The sequence below is a fragment of the Equus caballus genome, chromosome 5 (genome assembly GCF_041296265.1).
Source record: "Equus caballus isolate H_3958 breed thoroughbred chromosome 5, TB-T2T, whole genome shotgun sequence".
Lineage (NCBI taxonomy): Eukaryota > Metazoa > Chordata > Mammalia > Perissodactyla > Equidae > Equus > Equus caballus.
The window spans coordinates 17,092,910-17,115,153 of record NC_091688.1 but is presented as its reverse complement, the minus strand read 5'-3'; the positions used below and the strand labels follow the sequence as shown (position 1 = coordinate 17,115,153).

The following is a 22,244-nucleotide window of genomic DNA, read 5'->3' as shown; positions in this document are numbered from 1 at the left end:
ATGCCCATCTTCCTCTACTTTATATGTGGGACGCCTACCACAGCATGGTGTGCCAAATGGTGCCATGTCCGCACCTGGGATCCGAACCAGTGAACCTCGGGCCGCCGAGAAGTGGAACGTGCGAAGTGGAATGTGCGAACTTAACCGCTGCGCCACTGGGCTGGCCGGCCCTCACTGAAGTCTTGATACCTCCCTGTCCCACCTCGGCCACACCCTCAAAGACACTGAGAGCAGGCCTGGCTTTTTCACCAAGGAGAGGCCTGCAGAGCTCTGGATGGTCGAGGCCTGCTAGGCACTGTCCTCACTCTGATCTGCATTCCTCTGGTTTAATCTAATGCTTTCTCATTTGGGAAGGGAAGCTGGAGAGCTTGCTTCCATTTTCAGAAATCCTTAAGGAGAAGAAACCAACTGAGTCTTCTAGGGCGTATGTGTGTATCCCCCAACGTGGACTCTAAACTCAGCAGGGACACTGCCCACTCCCCTCGAGTAGGCCTCTAATGAGCCCAGTACAAGTGCTCAGCATTCTGTCTGGCTCCAATTAAATGCTGTTATTACTCCTCAGTGACAAAAACTGGAAATATCTCACACTCTCAGCAAAGCTCACATCTCTGTCATCATGAAAATCATTCGGTAAATTGTTTATATCCATTCTCCAGGCTTGAGCAAGAACTTGAAAGGCAGGAGCTGTGCCTTTTACACTTACAATCCCTCGTCTGCACTTGGCACGGCGCGGATGCTCAATAAAGGCTGGTAAAGGAGGTGTGACTCAGAAACTTACAACGATGGTGAAATACCCATCATCTCTGCCTTAAAGGCAGCTTATACCCATACTGGCACGATGCGTTTAAATTCCACTATGATTTTAACTGAGCAAAGGAGATAGCATATATAAATAACTAAAATATTGAGGAAAATATGATGAAGGATATGACTGAGTTAAAGTGTACAGGGGTTCAGCAGGGGGACTGCTAATTCCAATGAGGGAGGCTGGGAAGGAAACTCCAGGGAGGAGGTGGAATAATAAATAGGATGAAATCCCATCATCCTCCCTCCCACCTACATCCTCCAGAGCTGCTATTTGTCTGGCCCTACTCCAGCGTCCTCCTCTTTCCTGGCAGTTGGCTGCACCCTAGGCAGATCTAGGCCAGTACGTGAAACCCATGGTTCCTTCTCCTTCCTCAGTGAATTCCACACTATTTTATGGCTTCAGTGGGTAGTGCTTCTGTCTACACTACGCCCTCCCCACGCTCCGTTAGGCCTTGCTGGATGACAGCTACGACAATTTCACTCAGGTTAGGGGTGCTAACGGGTGATATGTCATCTATCTCTTCAAGAAAGCACAGTTTTCCGCGTCTTATAAAATGCCCCTAGCCCACAAGAGTGACACTAATCGTGGGACTTCTGGGGCAGTGGCAGAGTCACCCAAAAACATCCCTGGACTTACGGCCTTTTGGAACTACCAAATCCCCTTAGAGAGATCACAGGTTGATAAGGGATGATTCCTAAGCACACTGTTTGACTTTCACAATGTTAGAATTTTTTTCATGTTAAAAAAAAAAAAAGACTTTATTTGCAAAGCCAGAAGATCTAACAAGGCCAGGCCTACATTTCCATACAGCACCAACTGGCTGGGAAGAGCAGTGACTGCCCCCTTCGGAGGCACAGAAGCCCCCCAGGTCACCTCAGGGATTTCAGATTCCTGCCTGTTTAGAGGTGCAAATTTGTGGCCCTCGGCAGAGATGCTCAGCAGCTCCAGTCACAAGTGAGCGCAGTGAAATCACCCATGGCTGTTGTCACATTTGTCACAAAGGTGCCCCAAATAGCAGGGCTAAGGAGGCAACAGGATGATAATTGTCTCTGGGACTTCGCTTCTTTCCCTGTTTTCCCACCCTACTCGCCCTCCCCTTGGTATCTGGGTTTATGGTCCTTGCTGCAGGCACTCCATCCGTTATCAGGAAGTCACTAGAGAGGATAGAAACGACGAGATTAGATTCTTCTTCTCCCCACTGGCTGGCTGGTTGGGGCTTGTTGCTCAGGGAAGCAAGAGGTGGCACAGCCAGTTCACTTGAAAACACTGGCTTGGCTTTCCATTGCATTGTCTCTTCCTCTGTGAGCTCCAAGCACAGATCTAACCACTGGTCACCACAGGGGAGAGTGTCCCAGGACCAAATGCCATGCCTGCTGCGGTCATTCCCATACTTAACTCCAATTCAATGTCTTAATTTCAATTCTCATGGCTTCGGATTCTTTGCCTTAGGTCCATGATTTTTCTTTTTTAAATAAAAGTACTTATTTTTTTCATATTACAAAAGCTATATAGTTTATTTTAGAAGCTACACACAATAAAAAAGGGGAAAAAACCCTCAGGATCTCCCTGGAGATTATTACTTATTAGTTTGATATTTTTCTATTCACAAATACATAATATAGTATTTTCCTAAATAAATAAAGTCATATTGTACATAGCATTATATTTTTTTCACTTAGCAGCCCAAATTGAATATTTTCCCACATCTTCAGATACCATTATTACACTGGCTACACAGCATTTCATGTACAGCCGAACATAAACGATTTAGCTAATCCTCTATTCTTGGACATTTAGTTTGCTTTCAAACTATATAAGAGGAGAAAAAGTTTACCAAATTATTTTTGGACAAACCAAACTGTGAAACTGCATGCGAACTTTCTCTCTTCCCTTAGGGTATAAGGATAACAGAATTTTTCTGACGTGGCTTTCCCTATTGCTGTTCATTTCCTCTCCTGGTGCATGACACACAGTGAAAGACTTTCACTTTGAGAATACAGAATCACCAGGACAGGCTCTTTTCATAACTGGCATGATCTGGCATGCATATCAGAAAATCTGACATGCCACTTTTTTGCCTGTTATGTATAACTCTCAGCAGTCAAAGTCAGATGGAAGTTATGTACGCTTTCGGCAAAATAACTCTACTCGGCTATTTCAAAACTCCTTCAGCAGAGAAGCATGCAGGGACCGTACTGCCCCATCTTGCCAGAGGTAGACAACGTTCTGTTCTGGGAGCCTGGGTCATTGAGTGTCCCAACACAGTTAAAAAGACAATAATCTATACAACTCCGACTCCAGTGGGCCAGAACCGCTCTAACTTTGTTTTTACTACAGGGTGTTGTGAAGATTCCCATGGTGAAGTCAAGGACATTAAAGGGAGAAAACACGACTTTTTATTGACATCTTGGCCAATCTGAAAATGGACTTTCTGTCCTAATGACTGGGTACTTGCCTGAAGGAAAAAGTGACTTCTTGAAACAACTAAGGAAAGCAAAAGCCTTTCACTCTGGTGTAGAAAAAGATAAGAGTTGGGATGGGTAGAGAAAAACTCTTCCTTTTCAGTCATGTGGCTGGGGTAAGCATTAATCTTTAGGATCTTGGTTTCATCAACTGCAAAAACAGAGATAAGAGCCCTTTAACAGAGTTGCTGTGAAGATTAAATGGCAACGTGTATATTAAGCTGCCCAGGACAGTGACTGACACATGGTGTTTAGCCAGTCAGTGTTAGCTCCCTTTCCTCATGAAATAACAAAAGTACCCATCACGAAATAAATGTACCACACCCTGTGCCACATGTTTAAGATACAAAGATAAATAACATACACGCTCAGTCCTCAGTATTGCCTGATACTCAGTAAATACCTGTTGAGTAAGGTTAAGCAGCTCAAAGCCTGTTGGGAGAGATAGATATGTAACAGAGTTATTGTAGTAATTATTATAATGACACAATTCTAATGTAATGTGAAAAGATATGTACACGGTGCTGTGGGCTCACAGGGGAGGGCTCTCTAACTGTTTTTAGGGAAAATGGGAAAGACTCACCAAAGGTGGGTTTTGACCAGTGAACAGAAGTGTGCAGTGGAGTAGAGAAAGGAGACACTGGCGACAGAAAAAGGCAGAGGAAACAGAATGGGGAAAGGCACAGAGGGAAGAAAGGGTACGAAGTGTTTGGGGAAACAGAAACAAAGCAGGAAAGGTAGATTGTAAAGGACTAACTATGTCATCCCAGAGTCTGGGCTTTACACTTTAGACCAGTTCGTCTCAGACCTTAATGTGCTACAGAATGATCCGGGGACGCAGGTTCTGGTTCAGCGGTATGTAGTAGGGCCCGAGATTCTGCATTTCTAGCAAGTTCCTATGTGATGTTGGAGCAAATGGCCCACGGACATACAATGAGTAGCAAGGCTTACACAAAAGGGAGTCAACAGAGATTCTTAAAGAGAAGAGTGGCATGATTAGCTTTATTTCTGAGGACGCTCACTGGGCGCCAGTGTGGAGGCTGCACTGGAGTTGCAGGGACTTCACACATTCTCATTCATGGGGATCACCACAATATCCCTAATGACAACACGAAAGGACCACAGACTCTTAGAATTCAAATAGGTCTTAGGGATAATGTGGTTGAACACCTTCTCTTTGCAAATATGAAAGGGAACTTTTAAACAGTGACAAGACCTCCCCAGGGTCAGACAACTAGCTGGTGGTCAAGAACCCAGATACTCTAACTAAAATCCATTTAACCATGTTCTTTCTGCCAATCTCCCCCAGTGCAGGATATCAACTTAAATTCAGAGAGTTGAATCATTAATGAATATTCCTTAGAATTACTAAGACAAAAGGATGCAGGGGAATAGTTATTGCTCAGCCATTCCAAATTATGGAGGCCAAGGTATACAGCATGAGCCAGGTTAGGAAAATTTCTGTGACAGCAGGTCACCAGGCAGAATTTCCAGGTGTTAGATTCCAGTGACCTTTCTTTTTGTCCTGTGTCTTGGAAACGTGTCTGAAGTGCAGATTCCCTTGTGGGCAAGTAAGTTAATGCTCACTTGCTCTTGGCACGTGCTCCAAACCTGCTTTGTACCTATAGGAATGTTTGCATGGAGCAGGTGGTGGGAGAAGGAAACTAACAAAGCTTATGTGCCTACTCTGTGCTACATACTAACACACATTATAATTTAGTTTAATTCTAACAAGGCCCTTACAAAAAAATGCATTCTTATTTTGATTTCACACCTGAGGAAAGTGAGGGTCCTGGAAGAGAAAAGAATTGATGAAAAAAGAGGAAATAGTGAAATGGAGGCAGCAGGGCCAGAGGTATTTGGGAAAAGGAGAAGGACCCAGCAAAGCAGAGTCATTTTTGAAACCTCTAATACACAGGGCCTGCTGTCCCAGGAAAACAGCAGAATAAGGAGGACAAACACACTGATACTCTCAGTGAGTCCCAGATGAACAAAAAGGGCTGTTTTAAGAAGCCACTTGTAGACTACGAGGGGTCTGATTAAACAGGTTACAGGAGCATCAACCAGACTTAGTGTTTTGAGCTTGTAAACAGGATATTACTCCATAATAGGAAGTAAACTCTGCTTGCTCATGCAATCACATGTCTTCTGTTTTATCTGCCCAATAAGTGTCTGACACACTGAGAAAAAGCTGACTTCAGGCTTTTCTAGAACTAGTGGAAAGAGAGCAACAGAAAAAAAAAATTGCTGTTAACCACTGAGTAATCTAAATGCCATCTCACCAAGAATTTTACTTAGACCCAGTAAAGATGTGATTTTTCATGAATCTTAGAAGCTGGAAGCCTTGAACTCCAATGATCTAAGGGAAAACTGTGATATGGCCAACTTTGAATGAGAAGAGTGTCATGAGAAATTTCATCTACTTTAAAGGGGTAGGCTTAAGGTTTACAAATTCACCAACAGAAGACCAAAAAAACGAAAGTCTTATTTAAAGATATCTTAAATACCTCATCTTCCTTTCACCCATCTTATGCCACAATAGCAGTTCAAACTTATTGACCTAAGTACATACTGACCCTGTGCTAAGCAGTATTATATGGATAATCTCATTTAATGCTCATAACTCCATGATGTAGGTATGATTATCATTATATTTTATAGAGGAAGAAAGGAGAAGCTTAAAGAAGCCAAAATTCTATTTCGGTAGACTGATTCCTTTAACAGGTCAAAAACATTTAGATCCAGGAGGTAGATGAATCCCCTTTTTATTAATGGCAATATCCAGAGAGGAGTTATAGTCTGTGCATGAACACCTATGGCAAATTATCTGATAGTATAAGCAAAGGAACCACCATACTATTCATCTGGAAGTAAAATACTTGCTTGGGTAATGATTTCTCAGCAAACATCTGCTGTAACCTCCCACTCCTGCAGGCTCCCCAACATTTAACCAATGTTGGAATGAGACTGTAAACACCCCTAAGGGGGCCACCTTGCAGTTAGTTACCTTTCCCACTTTCCTCAGGGCAGGACATTTTCATGAAGTCTATGAATAGCCTGGGGTGAAGTCACGCAGGTGTCTAGAGACAGGATCCAGAGGGGACAGGCCAGTGCTTGACATCAAATCTTGCTCAAATGAGATTCTCCTTATTCAGCTCCACTGGCTTTATTTGGCAAAGCCGGGGCTCTGATGAAATCCAAGGAGGATTTGCTTTGTGGAGCTACAGACACTGGCAGACAGGCAAGCTGCCACATCTTACCTTCTCTCTGTCTGCACTATTTGTGGTATAGAGACCTCCTCTCTGACTTGGGGTCAGAGACAGTGCAGCAGGGTGACTGACAGAAGCCGCCCTTTGGCGACAGAGGCAGAGTCTGAGTGACTGTTATGATCGAGACCTTCTGTCCATTTTGGCAGAGTGAGAACAAATTTCTTTAGGTCCCAAATGATAGTTACCCATGCTCGGTCATCGGCGTGATGGTTGCAGCAACAAGACCTTGAAGTTTCTTCTTCGGGGAGGCCATTGAGCTGCTGACAAGAGTCTGGAAAACATACAATGTGATTCTTTTCCTTCTTCAAGGAACGCTAATTAATGATAAAACTCCTGGGCAAAGTCTGTTCCCAGTTTAGAACTGTGAGAAATGCTTACAAGGACACAAACACACAGAGCAAATGAGAGGAATGTAAAATTTTAGAGCTTAATTCTATAGGGGAGGAAATTATTCTCTAAAGACAGGAGACGGTGGTGACAAGAAGGCAGCAATGTTCCGGGAAACTATCATCACAAAGGCCTCCCATTTTATCTATATAGATGACTGAGGCAATCAAACTATTTTCAAATTTATCGAGCGATTCTTTCAAATTCTAATTTTGACCAGTTTTGCCCTGTTTTCCTAGTTCCAGCAAACCATGTAAACTGCATCACAATTATTTATTCACCTCTCCCCCACTAGACCAAGCTCCCAGGACAGGGGACATATCTCATTGTCTTTCCTTTCCCCGCATTGAGCACTTTGCTGAACGCCTCGTGTTCAATTAAAAAGTGATGAATGTGTGGGTGACTGAATGAGGTGTTCAGATTGTTTGGATGATGACCTCCACAGATGGGGAGACCAGTACCGAGTCAACTTGACCTCACTCACGTGGGGCAAAAGGATCCCTCACCATCTGGCAGAGAGTGTACATGTCCATAATCAGCATAAAAAAGCCAAGAAGTTGTCCAAAACTGGCAATGAGAGCAATAGAGCATTGTGCTTAATAGTCTGGACTCTGCAGGCAGACTGCCTGGTTCAACTCCCAGCTCCGCCACTTACTAGTCACAGAAGCATTATTATTTTTTGAGCTGGAAGACATAAAAATTTGAAACTACAAAAGCAGAGTCTAACAATTAAAGAAGAAAATAAAATATCAAATAGTATTTGGTGACAATTACATAAAAGATGGTTGGCTTAGAGCAAATACAGTGATGTCTATAGGTAATCAACAAGAGGGGGTATAAGTTCTGAGGTCACTGGTATATTTAAAAACCCAGTGCCCACTATACTTAAATCTGACACATATAATTATTATGAACTAGCTCATTTTGTTTGCTTTTTATAGCTGTCATATCCCCAAAAAGGAGTATAAACTTCTGGAGTACAGAGGTCACATCTTCTACTTTTTCTATATCTCCCAAGCATCCCAGCTCAGGTGAGCCCCTAAAACCAGAAACAGGACAAAATCATGAAAGAGTACAATATAGCAAAAGTTGTGGTTCTTGTGGAAAGCCAATCTGATACCTCCCCTTACAAACAGATGAGTCCCCAGCAAGACTTGCTCCTGAAATTAAGTCAAATCCTTCAAGTAGCTTTGCTCTGTTCTGAAGGGCAATCAAGGAGAACCTCACCAGATATATAGGATACTAAGATTTCTCCGACTTTTCCTAGTTTGAGGATGAGACTAAACTCCTGTTGGAAGTTTTGAAAGATAAAATGTAATCACCTGGTCTAGGAGGAAAACATCAGACCAATTACACAGGTCCTGTCTACCCCAGAGGAATGTCTGAGCATCAGATACGATCGATACTATGCCTGCTGCATATCTCCTCCCGGCACTTCTGCAAGCATCTCAATACCCCAAGGGGAACTTGCCGTCTCATTCTCTGAAGGATTTCTTCCTTTGTTTCTTACAGTAGAGGGCTGAGAGCGCTAGCCCTAGAGTCAGACTTCATGGGTCTGCATCCTGGCTCCACTACCTGCTAGCTTTGTGACCTTGGCACTGTTATTCAACCTCTCTGTGCTTCAGTTTCCCCTTCTGTAAATGGGGATAACATGACCATATTTCTTAGGATTGTTGAGAATTAAACGCACTACTTCTTGTAAAGTGATTAACAACAGAGCCAGGTACATAATAAGGGTGAGTGCAGTCTGCTCCGTGAAGCCCGTCTGATGGCTATAGCACGTTAGCAAGTAGATTATTAGTCCCTTGCCAGCACCCTCTTTCCTGTCATCTCAGCTCTACTGGTAACTCCTCTTCAACCCTCCTTACTCTTGTCAGTTCAGGGACTAAGTCACTTCACTTCTCTTATCTTCTTTTCCTGCAATCCTTTCCCCCCCACTTACTGCCCTTCTCATAACTTACCCTTTGTTACCTCTTATCTAGGCCAATGCGCATAAGCCCAGGACCTAGGGGCCCATAGGGGCTCAAGAAACTTTAAGCGTGAGAGCTGGGTTCAGCATTAAAATTCTCCTAAGTTCAACACTACTAGGATGTCCCATATTGTTGTGCTTTTAGTAGCATTTACTCCATACTTAGGGCAGTTACACTGATATGCTTAGGACGGTCGGAAGCTTGGACTGGCAGTTATATATACCTATCTTTTATGGAAAGAAATCAAGTTAAGTGCACTTAGGTGCAGTCTGATTAATTAAAAACTCAAACCCTGGGGGCCTGTGGGGGTGTGGGATGGGAGTCGGGCATCTCTATCCTAATCCTCACTCTTCTTCAATCCACACAGGCTGCCAGATTAATCTTCCAGTAGCACAGATATTTCTGCTCTGCCTTTGCCCTGCACAGAAAATGCCAATAACATCCTCTGGCTTCCACAGGATAAACACCAAACTCCCTGGTCTGGGTTTCTGGACAGATCTCTTCATGCCTGGAGTGCATGCACTGCACTGTCTCCCGTTGCTCCTCCCTACCTTGTACTGACTGGCCTGCTTCCCTTTCTCCTGTGGTTCCCCCACCTGGGAATGCCATTATCTCCCACTGTAGCCCCTTCAGTCTAGCCAACTTTTAAAACTCACTTTTTAAACGCTAGGGAACATTCCCTGATCTGCCAAGATGAATACAATTTTTTACCTCTTAGAAGTCCTCAAACACTTGCTTTTTATTAAAAACCTTATATCAGAGTTATTAGCAGGGTAGTTTCTGCTCCTTTTCTGAACTGTAAGCCATCAGGGAGCAGGAACGGCTTCAAAAATCTCTCTGCACAGAGCAATACACCAAATAAATGAGCCAAGTTTGCTAACTTTGTGAACTGTGAGACTCTTATGGGACAGATGGAGAAAAGATCACAACTGCAACTGTGTAACACCAACTGTAACTGAGAACGATCGACAGTTTCTAAATTTGAGGCTTAATGTGAACTTAGAATGTTCTTACTGAAACACTGGGGAGGGGCTATTATTCTTGGATCTTATTACCTATATCCACAGACAAGAACACTTAGTACAAAGAATTCAGGTTGCCGAAGTCAAATGATCTTAAAAGGGCAAAGTTTCAAAAAAAAAAACAAAAATCTCCGGAGGAAGAGAAGGATGCGGCTCTGGGCAAGAAGATGACTTGAGAGAGAAATCTTTGGAAAGGAAGAAATAACAGAGAAACTAAAAAAAACAAAAACAACAAAACGCAGAAATACAACCAATGTCCCGTAAGATGAAAGAATTATATCCAATTTAATCTCTAAACTCTCTTCTGCTCAACTGATGATTCTGATCATTTTGGGCAAAGGATCCTTAGAGACCGGCTATGCGGTGTGAAAGAATCCAGGGGCGCAGGTCCCTCTGCCCGGGTCTGTCGGGCACTTGCTCCCGGCCCGCAGTGTCGCATTCACACTTCCTCCAGCTCCATTTCCCAGCTTATCTGCCTTCCCCCTTCCCTTCAGGCCGTCCCCGTCTCACCCACCCCCGAGTCTCGTCCCCCGCGTCCCTCTGCCCGAACCCCCTGGGGGTCTGTCCGTCCCGGTCCGTCCATCCACGCCGGCGCGGGCCGCGCTCACCCGAGCCGCGAGGTCAGCCTCCGCCGCCGCGGCACCCGCCGCCGCTCCGCGCTGTGCAGCCGCCGCTCCGCGCCGCCCCGCCGCGCTCTTTATGGCCCCGCGGATGCCCCGCCCGGTACCACGTGCCCGCCACGCCCCGGGGCCCTGGGGACCGTAGTTGAGCGCCTCTTTCTGCGGCGCTGGTGGGGCTGCACGGTCACGCGTCCCGCGCCCCCAAGACGTTATGCATCCGTGGAGTCTCCTCTTCCCTGGGCGGTCCCCGAACGGTGTGGGCTAAAGGAACACGCGCGCGCCGCCCCGGGCCCCCGAGAGTTGCAAGCGTCCGAACTTGCACCTCGGTGCCCGGGAGCTCGCGCTCACACGCGCCTGATCCCGCCGTGGCCAAACCTCTCCCTTCCTCTTTCTCCCGGCCGGTCCTTCCGCTTGCGGACGCCTCCTGGGCTCCTTCCCGTCTTACTTTCCTTCTGAGCAGGGCCCTGCAACGACAGGATTTTCGTGGTTCTGGGTGTTGAAATTTGGGCTGCTGTTTCAGAAGCACGCTGAGAACACTGACGGCCCGGCGGGGCCTCTGTGCTCTTCAGGCCGGGGCTGCTGCCCGCAAGCTCAAGTTCAAAAGTGATGAACGGGTATTAAAAGCGGATCAGTTACGAATGCAGCAGCTTTTCTGGCGTATTCTGGAGAACAATTGAAAGACTTTTGAAAGGGAAAAGCATCTTTCATCAAAATCTCTACTTGCGGGAATGTCAAGAGTTTATTTTCTAATATCATGTACTGTGTTAATAAGTGGGAAGCATAGCCATAAACAAGTCCAGCTTTCTCTTGCTGATATGAGTTAACCTCAATTTTCCATAAATGGCTGATGCTTATTTCATTTAGAGAAAATAAATTTCCCAAAGGGCTTTCTAGTTTGCAAAATGCTTTTTTAAATCTGTTACAATGGTCCTTTCATTGCGCATAGTACCAGAAATTAATTCGTAAAACACAATCCTACGTGGTGGGTACTAATTTTTTAATTCGTATTTTACAGATAAGGAAGCATCATCCCATTTTACAGATCAGAAACAGGGTTAAAGAGCTGAAGTGATTTGCCAAAGGCCATAGAGCCAATGAGTGGTTGAGCTGTCATTTGATTTCAGTAATCTGGGAGCTGGTACTTTTAACCACTACTCTATGTTACCCTGCAAAAAAGGAAGGAAGAGTCCTTGGAACCTCTGTTTGTTTTGTAATATTAACAGGAAAGTTAGATCCTAACGGGACAATGCTAGTAATTTTTTTCAAAATCACTCTTTAATATATGCAAAACTAAGTATTTCAGTACCCAAAAGGTATAGGTCATTAGGCTTAATATTGTCAACCAATAAAGCAATATTCTAAATGCATCAGCTACTGTTTATATAAATGTGGTAATACAAAGGAACTCCTTAGAATAATGTCTTAGGTTTTGTCCAGAAGCAGATGCTAAAATCGGATTTGACGTGCAGGAGACTTATTGGCGGAGGAAACCGGAGAAGGCAGGGAGAGCCCTCAGATTGTCACGCAGGGCTGACACCTGTGGTAGGAGACAGCAAGAAAGAGGGTGTGGGAGGAAGAGTCTCACTGAGTGGTGAGGGGCACATCACAGTATCCACCATATGCCCTTAAGAAATTCATGGCCTCTACTGTGAATTGTGGGAGAGACATCTTTAAAAATATACAGACCTGTGCAAAGATATTAAGAAACGCTGAGGGGAGGCTAATCTGGGTGGAGAGGCGAGTGCGTGTATGTTTGTGAGTATGATGAGGCAGGAGAGTGTTTCGGAGAAGTCTTCCTGGAGGAGGTGATACCTGAGCTCAGTCTTGGATGACCGAGTAGGCCTTAAAAGAAGGGAGAGTCAGCAAAAGGCTCCCAGTGGCATCCTCTAACACTTTCTGATAAGGGCCGAGGGCTCTGTGACGTTTCTTCTGTTGTTATCTGGTGTTTTAAAATCATCATTACTTAACTTTTCATGCTTTTATTTCTTGCCCCCTAACTCCACTGGGAGTGCTCAAAGCAGGCACCACATCCTGTTTCTCTGTTTTTCCCACGGTGCAGAGCGTGGTGCCTCTCCTCCTGCAGGCCAAGAGGGTGGATTCGGAGACATTTACTCCCTTCAACTCTCCGTTGTTTTTAAAAAATCTCTTGGGGTTCCATGTCATATTTTCTTTGCTACAATTCAGGTTTGAAACCTGGTGATGTAGAAGAAAGGGCTTGGGGAATCTAGTGCGCTGTAACTGGCCACACGTTCTATCCTTGGAGCAGGACATAGAGCCCTATCACAGGCTACTGAACTGACCGTGGCGGAAGGGTGGTTCCCACAGAGGCTCCCCGCACCTTCTTGTAAGGTTGCTGAAAGGTTCTAGTACCAGTTCCCATGTGTGGGTTCCCCATACTAACAAGCAGCAGTCCCCCAACACCATCTGGGTGTCCTACAATTTAACTCAGTTCTGACACTACCCATAGCATCGGATTCCACAGGTTAAGAGTTCAGTCCAACAAGACTGCCCCCGACCCAACTTCAGCTGCCACTTCAGACCCAGGCTGCTCCCTGAGCTTCTGACCAGCCTGCTACAGATTGGTGGTTCCCATGATCCCCTCCTTGGACTTCAGATAACAATTGCAAGCCTAGGGTGTTGCCCATACTTCTGACCAACTGGCTATAAATCAGAGATTCCCGTGACCCCCTCCTTGGGTGGATTAATTTGCCAGAGCAGCTCACAGAGCTCAGAGAAACATTTTACTTACTGGATCATGGGTTTATTATAAAAGGATATAACTCAGGAACAGCCAGATGGAAGAGATGCATAGGACAAGGCCTGGGGAAAGTGTGTGAAGCTTCCATGCCCTCTTCAGGCGTGCCACTCCCAGCTGCTCCACATGTTCACCAGCCCACAAGCTCTCTGAGCCCTGTCCTTTTGGGTTTTTATGGAGGCTTCATTATATAGGCATGATTGATGAAATCATTGGCCATTGGCAATTGTTCAACCTTCAGCCCCTCTTGGCTCCCTTGAGGTCAGGGAGTGGGAATGAAAGTTCCAACATTCTAATCACAGGTTGGTTCTCCCGGCAACCAAACCCCATCTTTAGGTGCTTTCCAAGAGTCACCTCATTAACATAACAAAAGATAGATTTATGCTCTCATCACTTAGAAGATGCCAAGGGTTTAGGAGTTCTGTGCCAGCAACTGGATGAAGAGCAAATATATATTTCTTATTATAAAATCACAACGTCACAGTTGCCTTTACCAGAAAAGAGGAAATGGATTTTAGACAGCCAACATACCGCTACATTGGGGAACATCCATGAAGGAGAACTAAGTTGGATTTTGAAGTGTTGCATTGCATTGTGGACCAGAAAAAGCTCTGTGCATAGGTGAGCGAGAGACCTTTCCACTCAGTGTAAAGAACATATAACCAGGTTAGAGGTATGAGAATTACTCCCAGAAGTTCTGGTTGTATGGGTATGTCAGTGGGGCTGGTGGAAAAGCTGGGGTTCATTTTTGCATCAAAGTCCAGAGATCTTCAGAGAAGGGAGCAGGCTGTGGCTAGAATTTGGACTGATTGCCAGTCCCCAGGACAAAGGCCCTTCCTTTTTAGGGTTCAACTTCTGAGGCTGAGTGCCATCTAGTAGAGGGACATCTCTTGAGAGGAGAAAAGAAAAGCCTGTGCATAAGCTTGGTTTCAGAGAACCCTTTGGGGTCACAGGAAGGGACAATTTTGAGAACAGTATAGTGCAGTCATGCTCAACTGTCTCCTGGCTCAGCCCTTTGGTGAATGCATACTGGATTCTTAAGAAGAAGGAGCCTGAAGGAAAAAATGAATTGAACAGGAGAGATGTACTTCCATATTTGGCATTCTTAACTTGGGATCTGTGATTCCAGATTTTTTTTTTTTTTTGGTGAGGAAGATTGGCCCTGGGCTAACATCCATTACCAATCTTCCTCTTTTTTCACTTGAGGAAGATTAGCTCTGAGCTAACATCTGTGCCAATCCTCCTCTACTTTTATATGGGAGGCCTCCACAGCATGGCTGATGAGTCAAGTAGGGTTGTGTCCCAGATCTGAACCCATGAACCTGGGTGGCCGGAATGGAGCATGTGGAATTTTAACCACTTGGCCATGGGGCTGGACCCCAGGTTTTTTTAAAATAATGACTTTATTGAGATATAATTCAATACAATACAATTCACCCATTTTAAGCATACAATAGTTCAAAAATCTACTATATTCACAGAGTTGTGCAACCATCACCACAATCAATTTTAGAACATTTTCATCCACCCCAAAAACCTGTACCCATTAGCAGTCACTCCCCTTTTCCTTCCCACTCTGTGCCCCCAGCCCTAAGCAACCACTAGTCTTTCTGTTTCTGTAGATTTGCCTATTCTGGACATTTCATATAATGGAATCATACGTTATGTAGTTTTTTGCGTCTGGCTTCTCTCCCTTAGTGTAATGTTCTGAAGGTTCATCTATATTGCAGCATGCGTCAGTACTTTGTTCCTTTTTATGGCCAAATAATATCCCATTGTATGACTATGCCACATTTTATTTATCCATTTGTTGGTTGATGGACTTCTGAGTTGTTTCTACTTTGGGGCTATTATGAATAATGCTACTATTGTGATTGCAGATTTTAAACCTCCTGGAATTTTGCGGTGTCCTTTTCCCAGTGCAGTTAGTTTACAGCATTCTGGCCTCTGTTCAGTTCTGCAGGAGCCCCAAGTCCTTACCAAGATCAGGGCGTTTACACATGCCCAGGATGCTCGGCAGCTGGCTGACTTCTACTCATCCTTCAGATCGTGGCTCAAAAGTAACCTTCCTGAGAGGTTACCAAGCACAGACCCCCACCCCCCGCCCCCCCCCCCCAATCTGGGTGACACCCTCCTCCTCATAGCACCCAGTACTTTCCCTTCCTATCACAACTTATTAGTGTGTTTAGTTCTCTCTTATTAGTATGGAAGTTTGGTCAGGACAATGACCTGTCCTGTTTCCTGGGACACACATAGTGCCTGCTACACGGTGGGCACTCAATAAATAGTTGAAATAGTGTGAAATGCAGAATGAACGCTGATAACTCTGTGGCCTGAACATAGGCTTTTGCACTGGTGGGAAGAGAATGCCTCCTTGTTGACTGGTGTTGATGCAGCAGTAGGGCCCCTGGTGGCCAAGAGGGGTGGTGTTAGCACAGAGACGGGAAACTAGGGAGCACCAGGACACAGGAGCTGGACGAAGAGGATTGTAATGCCTCTTTGAGGGTGAGAAGGGAGGGATTCCTAGCGTGGATTAAATCTGGGGATGTTGCCTTGTTGTGGGCTTTGAGACCCTCATTCGGAATTGTATCTCCGCACTGATGTGCCAATGGGTTGCACACATCGGTTTGTCATTCCCTAATAATTGGAAAACCCTTTGAAAATTTGGGCTTAGTTTGACTACCAGCAAGGGGGAATTATGAGGGTGCCATTGGTTGAAAAGAGAAGAGAAAGTTGATAATGTTGATTTTGCTTGGCAGGGCATCTTTGACAATATTCAAATAATTACAGAGGCAAAGCTTCCTTTTGAGAGTTGTTCAGCCTGTATTACGATTGCCTACATGAGCATTAGGCCTTTGGGAAGCACACAAATGGGTCTATGCTACTTGTGACAGTGGTCTAAAATGTTCCCCAGGGATCTCAAAGAGAAATAAACATATCTTCTGAAAGCATCCATCCCAAAGCTCAGTAGCTGCTCATATTATGAATATGGTAAAAACTCACCACTAGGTGACAGTCTATCAGCAGAAATTGCTTTCTCTGTTAATGACTCCTTTCCAAACTGGAAGTGTCTGGGAATATCAGTAAACCAAAAAACATTAGACAATCTTTTCGTGATCCCATTTTCCCATCCTCCTTTTCCCAAAAATCTACGCAGTTAACATCTTCCATTTTAAACATTCTTCTTTAATCTTCGTCTCTCTCATTAGTATTAAAATAATGAAAAAATACGATTTATAGAAACAGAAATTAGACATCCCTCCCCCCTAAATACTAGTTCTTTGAGTTTTGAAGATGAAATGGCTGTGAAGACGAAGACCAGTGGTCTCGACTTTTTGATGTGTAGAGGATACTTAAAATTATGGTGCAAGTTTAGTTTATAAGTATTTTCTCCCTCATGAATAAAACTCTAAGCTTCCTTTCAGCATTTGAATTGAAGATGGGCAATTAGGAGAAATATATTTTAGTTCTTTTATGAAGAACTTTCGTTTTCTGTCCCTTTTGAATGAAGGGGAAATTCCCTGGAAATAGTTCAGTGAGGTCAGTACAATTTGAAATTTAATTTGCTTGCATCCAAGGCTGGTTCAATTCTGCGTAACAGCTAAATTTAGGTGCTAATAGTGGGCTCCGGAGGTGTAGGCCTTCTGTCAGCTGGTAACACAAGGCAGGAGCCCAGATCGCCTCTGGGGAGCACTTGGGGAGAGTTATGTGGTCCTGTGCCTCCTTATTCCTTCCCCCTAAGCCATCATAGTTATCCTGGACTAGTACACTCAGATTGCAGCTTGCAGTGTCATTGCCACTGTCCCCATTGGCCAGCTTCTTCTGGGCCTACTGGAAAGCTCCCCTAAGTTATTCCAGAGTCGCACTCTTTGTTGCTGTGCTCCGTTTCTCAGGGTAGGTATCTTAGCTATAGCTAAATTATGTTAGCTCTGAAAGAAAAACATACAACCTATATTTGATCATGCATTTAAAGGTGGACCAAGCAGGTACAAAAAGCAAAATACAGAACAGTATTTATTCAGTTCTTTCATTTGTATTAAAAGAAAAAAAGGGGTGTGTGTAAGGAGATACCTGTATATGCAGGTATGTTACCTGGAAGGATAACAGTGTTAATTCAGAATATTGAACAACTGGTTCAGCGTTGGCCAAAGGGATGGCTGCCGGAGGGTTACTGGGAATGCTCTGATGTCTAAGCTTTAACCCTTCAATGATTGATTGAAATTCTGTGGGGGCAGCACTCCAGGGGCTTGGAGCTGTGGCTTTATGCAAACTGGTAGGGAAATATTTAAATATTTTAATAACCTGTGCCATTGTACTATTGCACGCCAGCAGCTGTCACCTTATTTTCCAGGGTGCCCTTTAGTACTGTTTGGAATGGATTTTTTTTTGTTTGAATTCTATTCACTCACATACTTTAGATGGAATTTCATTTTGTTCAGCTCAGGAGATAAGTCATATTTTTAGAAATTGGTTCTGGACATTTCTGGCAAGTCATCTGACTCCAGTCTGTCTACAGCCTCAGGGCCGATTTCTTTCATTCCATCTTACCAGGAACGCCTCCACGCAGAGCCTTCCGTCAGCCCCTGTCCTCGTGGGGAAGGAGAAGCCTGGCCGAACTCCCTCTCACCATCACTCAGTCTCCACTTCCAGCCCCCCCCCTCCCCACCCCACACGGGTGTCTGAATCTCCTTTTGTTACTTGTCTTGGACCTCTTGTCTCTCCACCTACAAGACCTCTGTCCTGTTAATAACTAGGAGAGGTATCACTTTGCTTAATCCTGTGGGTTTTTTCCAAACACATGTCAAAGATTTTATTTAACTCAATAATTAATACGGAAACCAGGAAGATGTTACAACCAGTTCGAAGGAGAACTCAAAGGACCACATGTATGTGGACTGAGAAGCAATTCAAGAAATGAATTTACAGATCGACGTAAGACCAGCAGAACTGGGCATATCCAGAGCTTGATGACCAGTTGCATTCCACTGGACACAACTTGGATTTCTCTGAACAAGGGTTACTTGCATTACTATCAGTTTTCTCCAAGTTAACTTCTATCTCTACAGAGTTTTAAAAAAAGTTTTTCGCCAGGCTTATTGAGATATAATTGACATATAACATTGCTCGGTTTAAGGTAATAAGTGCTTTTTCATGTTCACACAACTTTTGTGTAAATAGAAGCTGTGTTTCTCTAAGTTTTATCTATGCCTCAGCCCTAATGGTAATGGTTATTATATTAACGGTAATGACACGTTGCATTGGTTTGTGCCTTCACCTGCCTAGTGCAGAACCACCCTTCCCTCCAAGTCTCCCCCAGTTTCTCTGGGAGGGATGGTGGTACCTCCAATATGCTCCCTCCCATCCTTTCTTTCCTTCTACTTTGAGCTCCTTGTTGGTGTCCCCTGCCATGAAGCCACTGGGGGGCACTGTCTCATCTCAGCCACTGTCACAGTCACTCTCGGCCAAGGTTGCTCTCTCCTGGTGCCTAAAGATGTGGAGAGAAACCCCTTTTCTTCTGCTTTGCTGCATTTTTTCATCCAGGCCCCAAAGCAGCATGACTTGTGTCCAGTGTCTCACCGAGCCCCTTCCCTCTCTACCTGTAGGTTCTCCCTCCACAGCGCTCAGGCATGAGTCTCTGGAGCTAAGGCAGGGAACCAAAGTCAGAGATGAGACATTTTTTCCTTCCCATCCCCCTTTCACCACCCCAACGCCACCCCTTCCTATCCTCCTTTCTCCACCCCTAGGCTGCCACAAAAACATCTTCAAGCAGTCATTTCCCTCAGTCTAATCAGCTCTAACCAGATCAACTGCTCGCTTAGATTTATCAGAAGAAGTTGATGCTTAGTGGTGGGCACAACTGGGCTCAGGCTGACACCCTGGCCACACATAGTCTATTCACACTTATCCCACGGCACGGTAATTATCTGTTGGCCTGGCTGCTTTCCCATTAGACTGTGGGTTTCTCAAGTGTGAGTTCCTAACTGAGTGATATTCATCTTTGTATCTCCAGCAGCCTGGCCTTGCCTGTTACATGGCAGACCTTGATAAATACTCTTGAAAGAATAATTGAACATGGTCAGTTAGCAGAGATTTGCAAAAGGAAACAGCTCATCTTTACCAAAGGGATGCTCAGGCGACACATGCCGAGGGAGGGAAGCTCCTCTGGAAGGGAGGCCTCCGTCCTGCAAATCGCCATTCAGAGCTCTGGAGGCTCCTTGGGTTTTCAAGGGTGGAGAAGATCCAGGGTCAGAGTAGCACTTTTAGGAGAGGCTTAAATTGATCTTTTTTGAGAGAATAACATGTGGAACAGTGATTGACTAGTCACATTTTACTGTGTATCTGCCAATTGAAAAAACAAGGACAAAAACATGGTAAAGGGTACAGTATGGCAAAACATATCGATCAGAAGGGGAAAAAGCAGATGACACACACGGACAGAACATTTTATTTGTATCATCCCCAATTCAGAGAAATGTGGTTGACTCAATGCTTGATCCACCTAAATGTTTGTGGCAGAGGTAAAAGTGACACACTGAGGCATGGGTTTGTTAATGCTGGAGATGGGGCGTTTATTCTCTTATTAATTATTAGAAGTAAGGCTGATGTGTGATAGACCAGTAAGTGTAAATGACTCTTCAACCAAGAAAGATAAAGAAGTTGTATAATTACCTGACTTTCTTCTCTGAGAAGCAAACCTATGAATCACAGCTGAGACAGACATTCTTCAACTAGTGTGTGAGACAAACAGAGACGCTAATTATGTTTATTAGGATAATAATACTTAACACTTACTTCAAGGCATGGCATTTGCAGAAATTGGAAAAAATAAGAATATTCTTGTGGCAATTACAGGCACACAGTGGCAATATCATAAATAATCACGGTCTTTGGAATGATTTCAGAGATGAGGAATGATGGTTTAGTTTCAGAGAGAGAGAGAGAAGTTAAGCAATTTGTTGAAGATCACACAACTAGTAAGCAGTCTCTTTAATTCCAAAGCTTGACCTCTCTCCTCTACATGGCAGTGCCTCCCCAGTCAGAGAATGTTATAATGTAAAATCTTCAGAGGAAATACATTTGATTTTTATGAGATTTAAAAAGTGGTATTGTCTGGTTATGTGTTTTGGTTTCCGTGTTCTATGTATACATAGAAAAACTTAGGTAGAGAGAAACTGAATGGCTTGCTAGGCAACAAAGCAGGTTGGACTGAAGGATAGTGGCTGGAATGACCATGGGGCACAAGACTTCTGTTACCTGCAACTTCTCTGTTTCCTGCTCTAGGTTCTAGATAACACAGCCTACTTCAAGCCCTTCAGAAAATCAGTCAACCAGTCTCTCAACCCGCTCACCAACCTGCCCACCCACCAACCAATAAACCAGCCAGCATTTGCTGAAGGCCCACTTTGCTGTTCCTGGAACAGTGTTTGGCACTGTGGGAAATGCTAAAGCAGGACCATACAGAGTCCCTGCCACCCTGATGCTTATAATCTAGGTGGAGAGACAAGACAAAAATACATGACAGAATTACAGAATCTGACAGAATGTAATAAAGTGCTAAATTGTGTGGTACAGACAATTAGAGAACAAGACAGTATATAATAAAGTGCTAATTGTGTGGTACAGACAATAAGTATAATAGGAGTTCAGTGAAGGGATGGATGAGTGTGGGCTGTAGTCTTCAGGGAAGGCTTCTCATCATGTCAGGCTGCCGTGTTTACCCAGTGCATGATGGGAAACTGAATATGAAATAGAAGATGGATTAAGAACAGAATAACCGTACTGTACCGTGGAGTCTCGTCTCAGTCTGGATGAGGACAGAAAGAGAAAGAGTTCTTTGAGAGGTGGTATTCTCCATTAAAAAGGAGAATAGAGAAATACCTTATTTTCTTTATTAATTATGTTACAGAAAATTTCCACAGAAACCTAAAATTGTATTTTAAATTGAAAAATGTTTTACGTGTACTAGGAGAGTTCAGTATTTAAAGAAATCGTGTCATAAATTTTTTTCATTAACGAAGAATTCTTTTATATGATAATCACTTACTAGTCTATCTTTATACAGGATTCCTTAAAGCAAATAAATAGATACTCTTGACTACTACTGGCAGGACTGATAAAACTTTTGCAAGATAATTTAGCAATGTGTACTTCAAATCTTGAAAATATGCATATTCTACAGCTTATCAGTTTCACTTCTGGGGAATCATCCTAAGGATGTAATCACAGCTGATTGCAAGAATAACTGTTCTACAAAGATAATTATCACAGAGTTGAGAGAAACTGGGGACATCTAAATGTCCCCAAATAGAGGACTGATGAAATAAATTAACACATATTTATAAAATGGAATGTGTAGTCACCAAAATGTTACCATAGAAAGATATTTAATATGATAGAAAATGTTTACAGTATGTAGATAAGTAAAAAAAAAATCTGAAACTTGTAGAGTATGATTCCACTTTTGTTAAAAATATGTTTTATGCAGAGAAACATCTGAGTGGTGAAGATAGATGTAGTTTCCACTTTATGCTTTTGTGTAATTTCCAAGCTACATGGCTTACTCTGTAATAAAATGTGTATTAAAAATCCTCCAGCTCTCTGATTTGATTTGTTTTGGAAGTTTGGGGAGTTGCTTTGCACTGTCATCCAGGGAGTTTTCCTAGAGTGGAGTAGAGCTGTCCTGGAGGGATTCCCACAGACCTAGGAGGTAGGTTAGAGCCAAAGATCTCACACAACGAAGAAGTTCTGGGCCAAGACACAAGCATCGGAAGAATTATGCCACTCTCCTTTCCACTATAATTAATTCCTATTTAGCAGAGTGTATACCTTACTTTTGTGAACTCAAATCAAGGTGGGAGAGGTTTCGGAAGTATGCACACTCTTTCAGGCTCGTACAATGTGAATTTTTAGCAGCAGAGCCCATCAGAGGAGCGGAAAGCCCAGGGCATGAA

The 22,244-nt window shown here is 43.9% G+C and overlaps 1 protein-coding gene across 12 annotated transcripts in view; it reads right to left on the bottom strand.

Moving 5' to 3' along the window:
- The window catches only part of NPL (N-acetylneuraminate pyruvate lyase), a 43,160-nt gene extending 29,596 nt beyond the window's left edge, over nucleotides 1–13,564 (bottom strand). For 5 of the 12 annotated variants that reach the window (XM_005609774.4, XM_005609773.4, XM_023640688.2 and 2 more), the window contains exons 1-2: nucleotides 10,433–10,592; nucleotides 6,725–6,810 (exon numbers count right to left, since the gene is read on the bottom strand). In XM_005609774.4, the coding sequence (XP_005609831.2) occupies nucleotides 6,725–6,810; nucleotides 10,433–10,501 (155 nt within the window). In that variant the 5' untranslated portion in view covers nucleotides 10,502–10,592. Of the gene's footprint in view, nucleotides 1–6,724; nucleotides 6,811–10,432; nucleotides 11,003–13,287 lie in introns of those variants that run through there. The other 7 variants (XM_023640687.2, XM_070266664.1, XM_070266673.1 and 4 more) reach the window with 4 other exon arrangements.
- Between the last annotated feature and the right edge of the window lie 8,680 nt (nucleotides 13,565–22,244).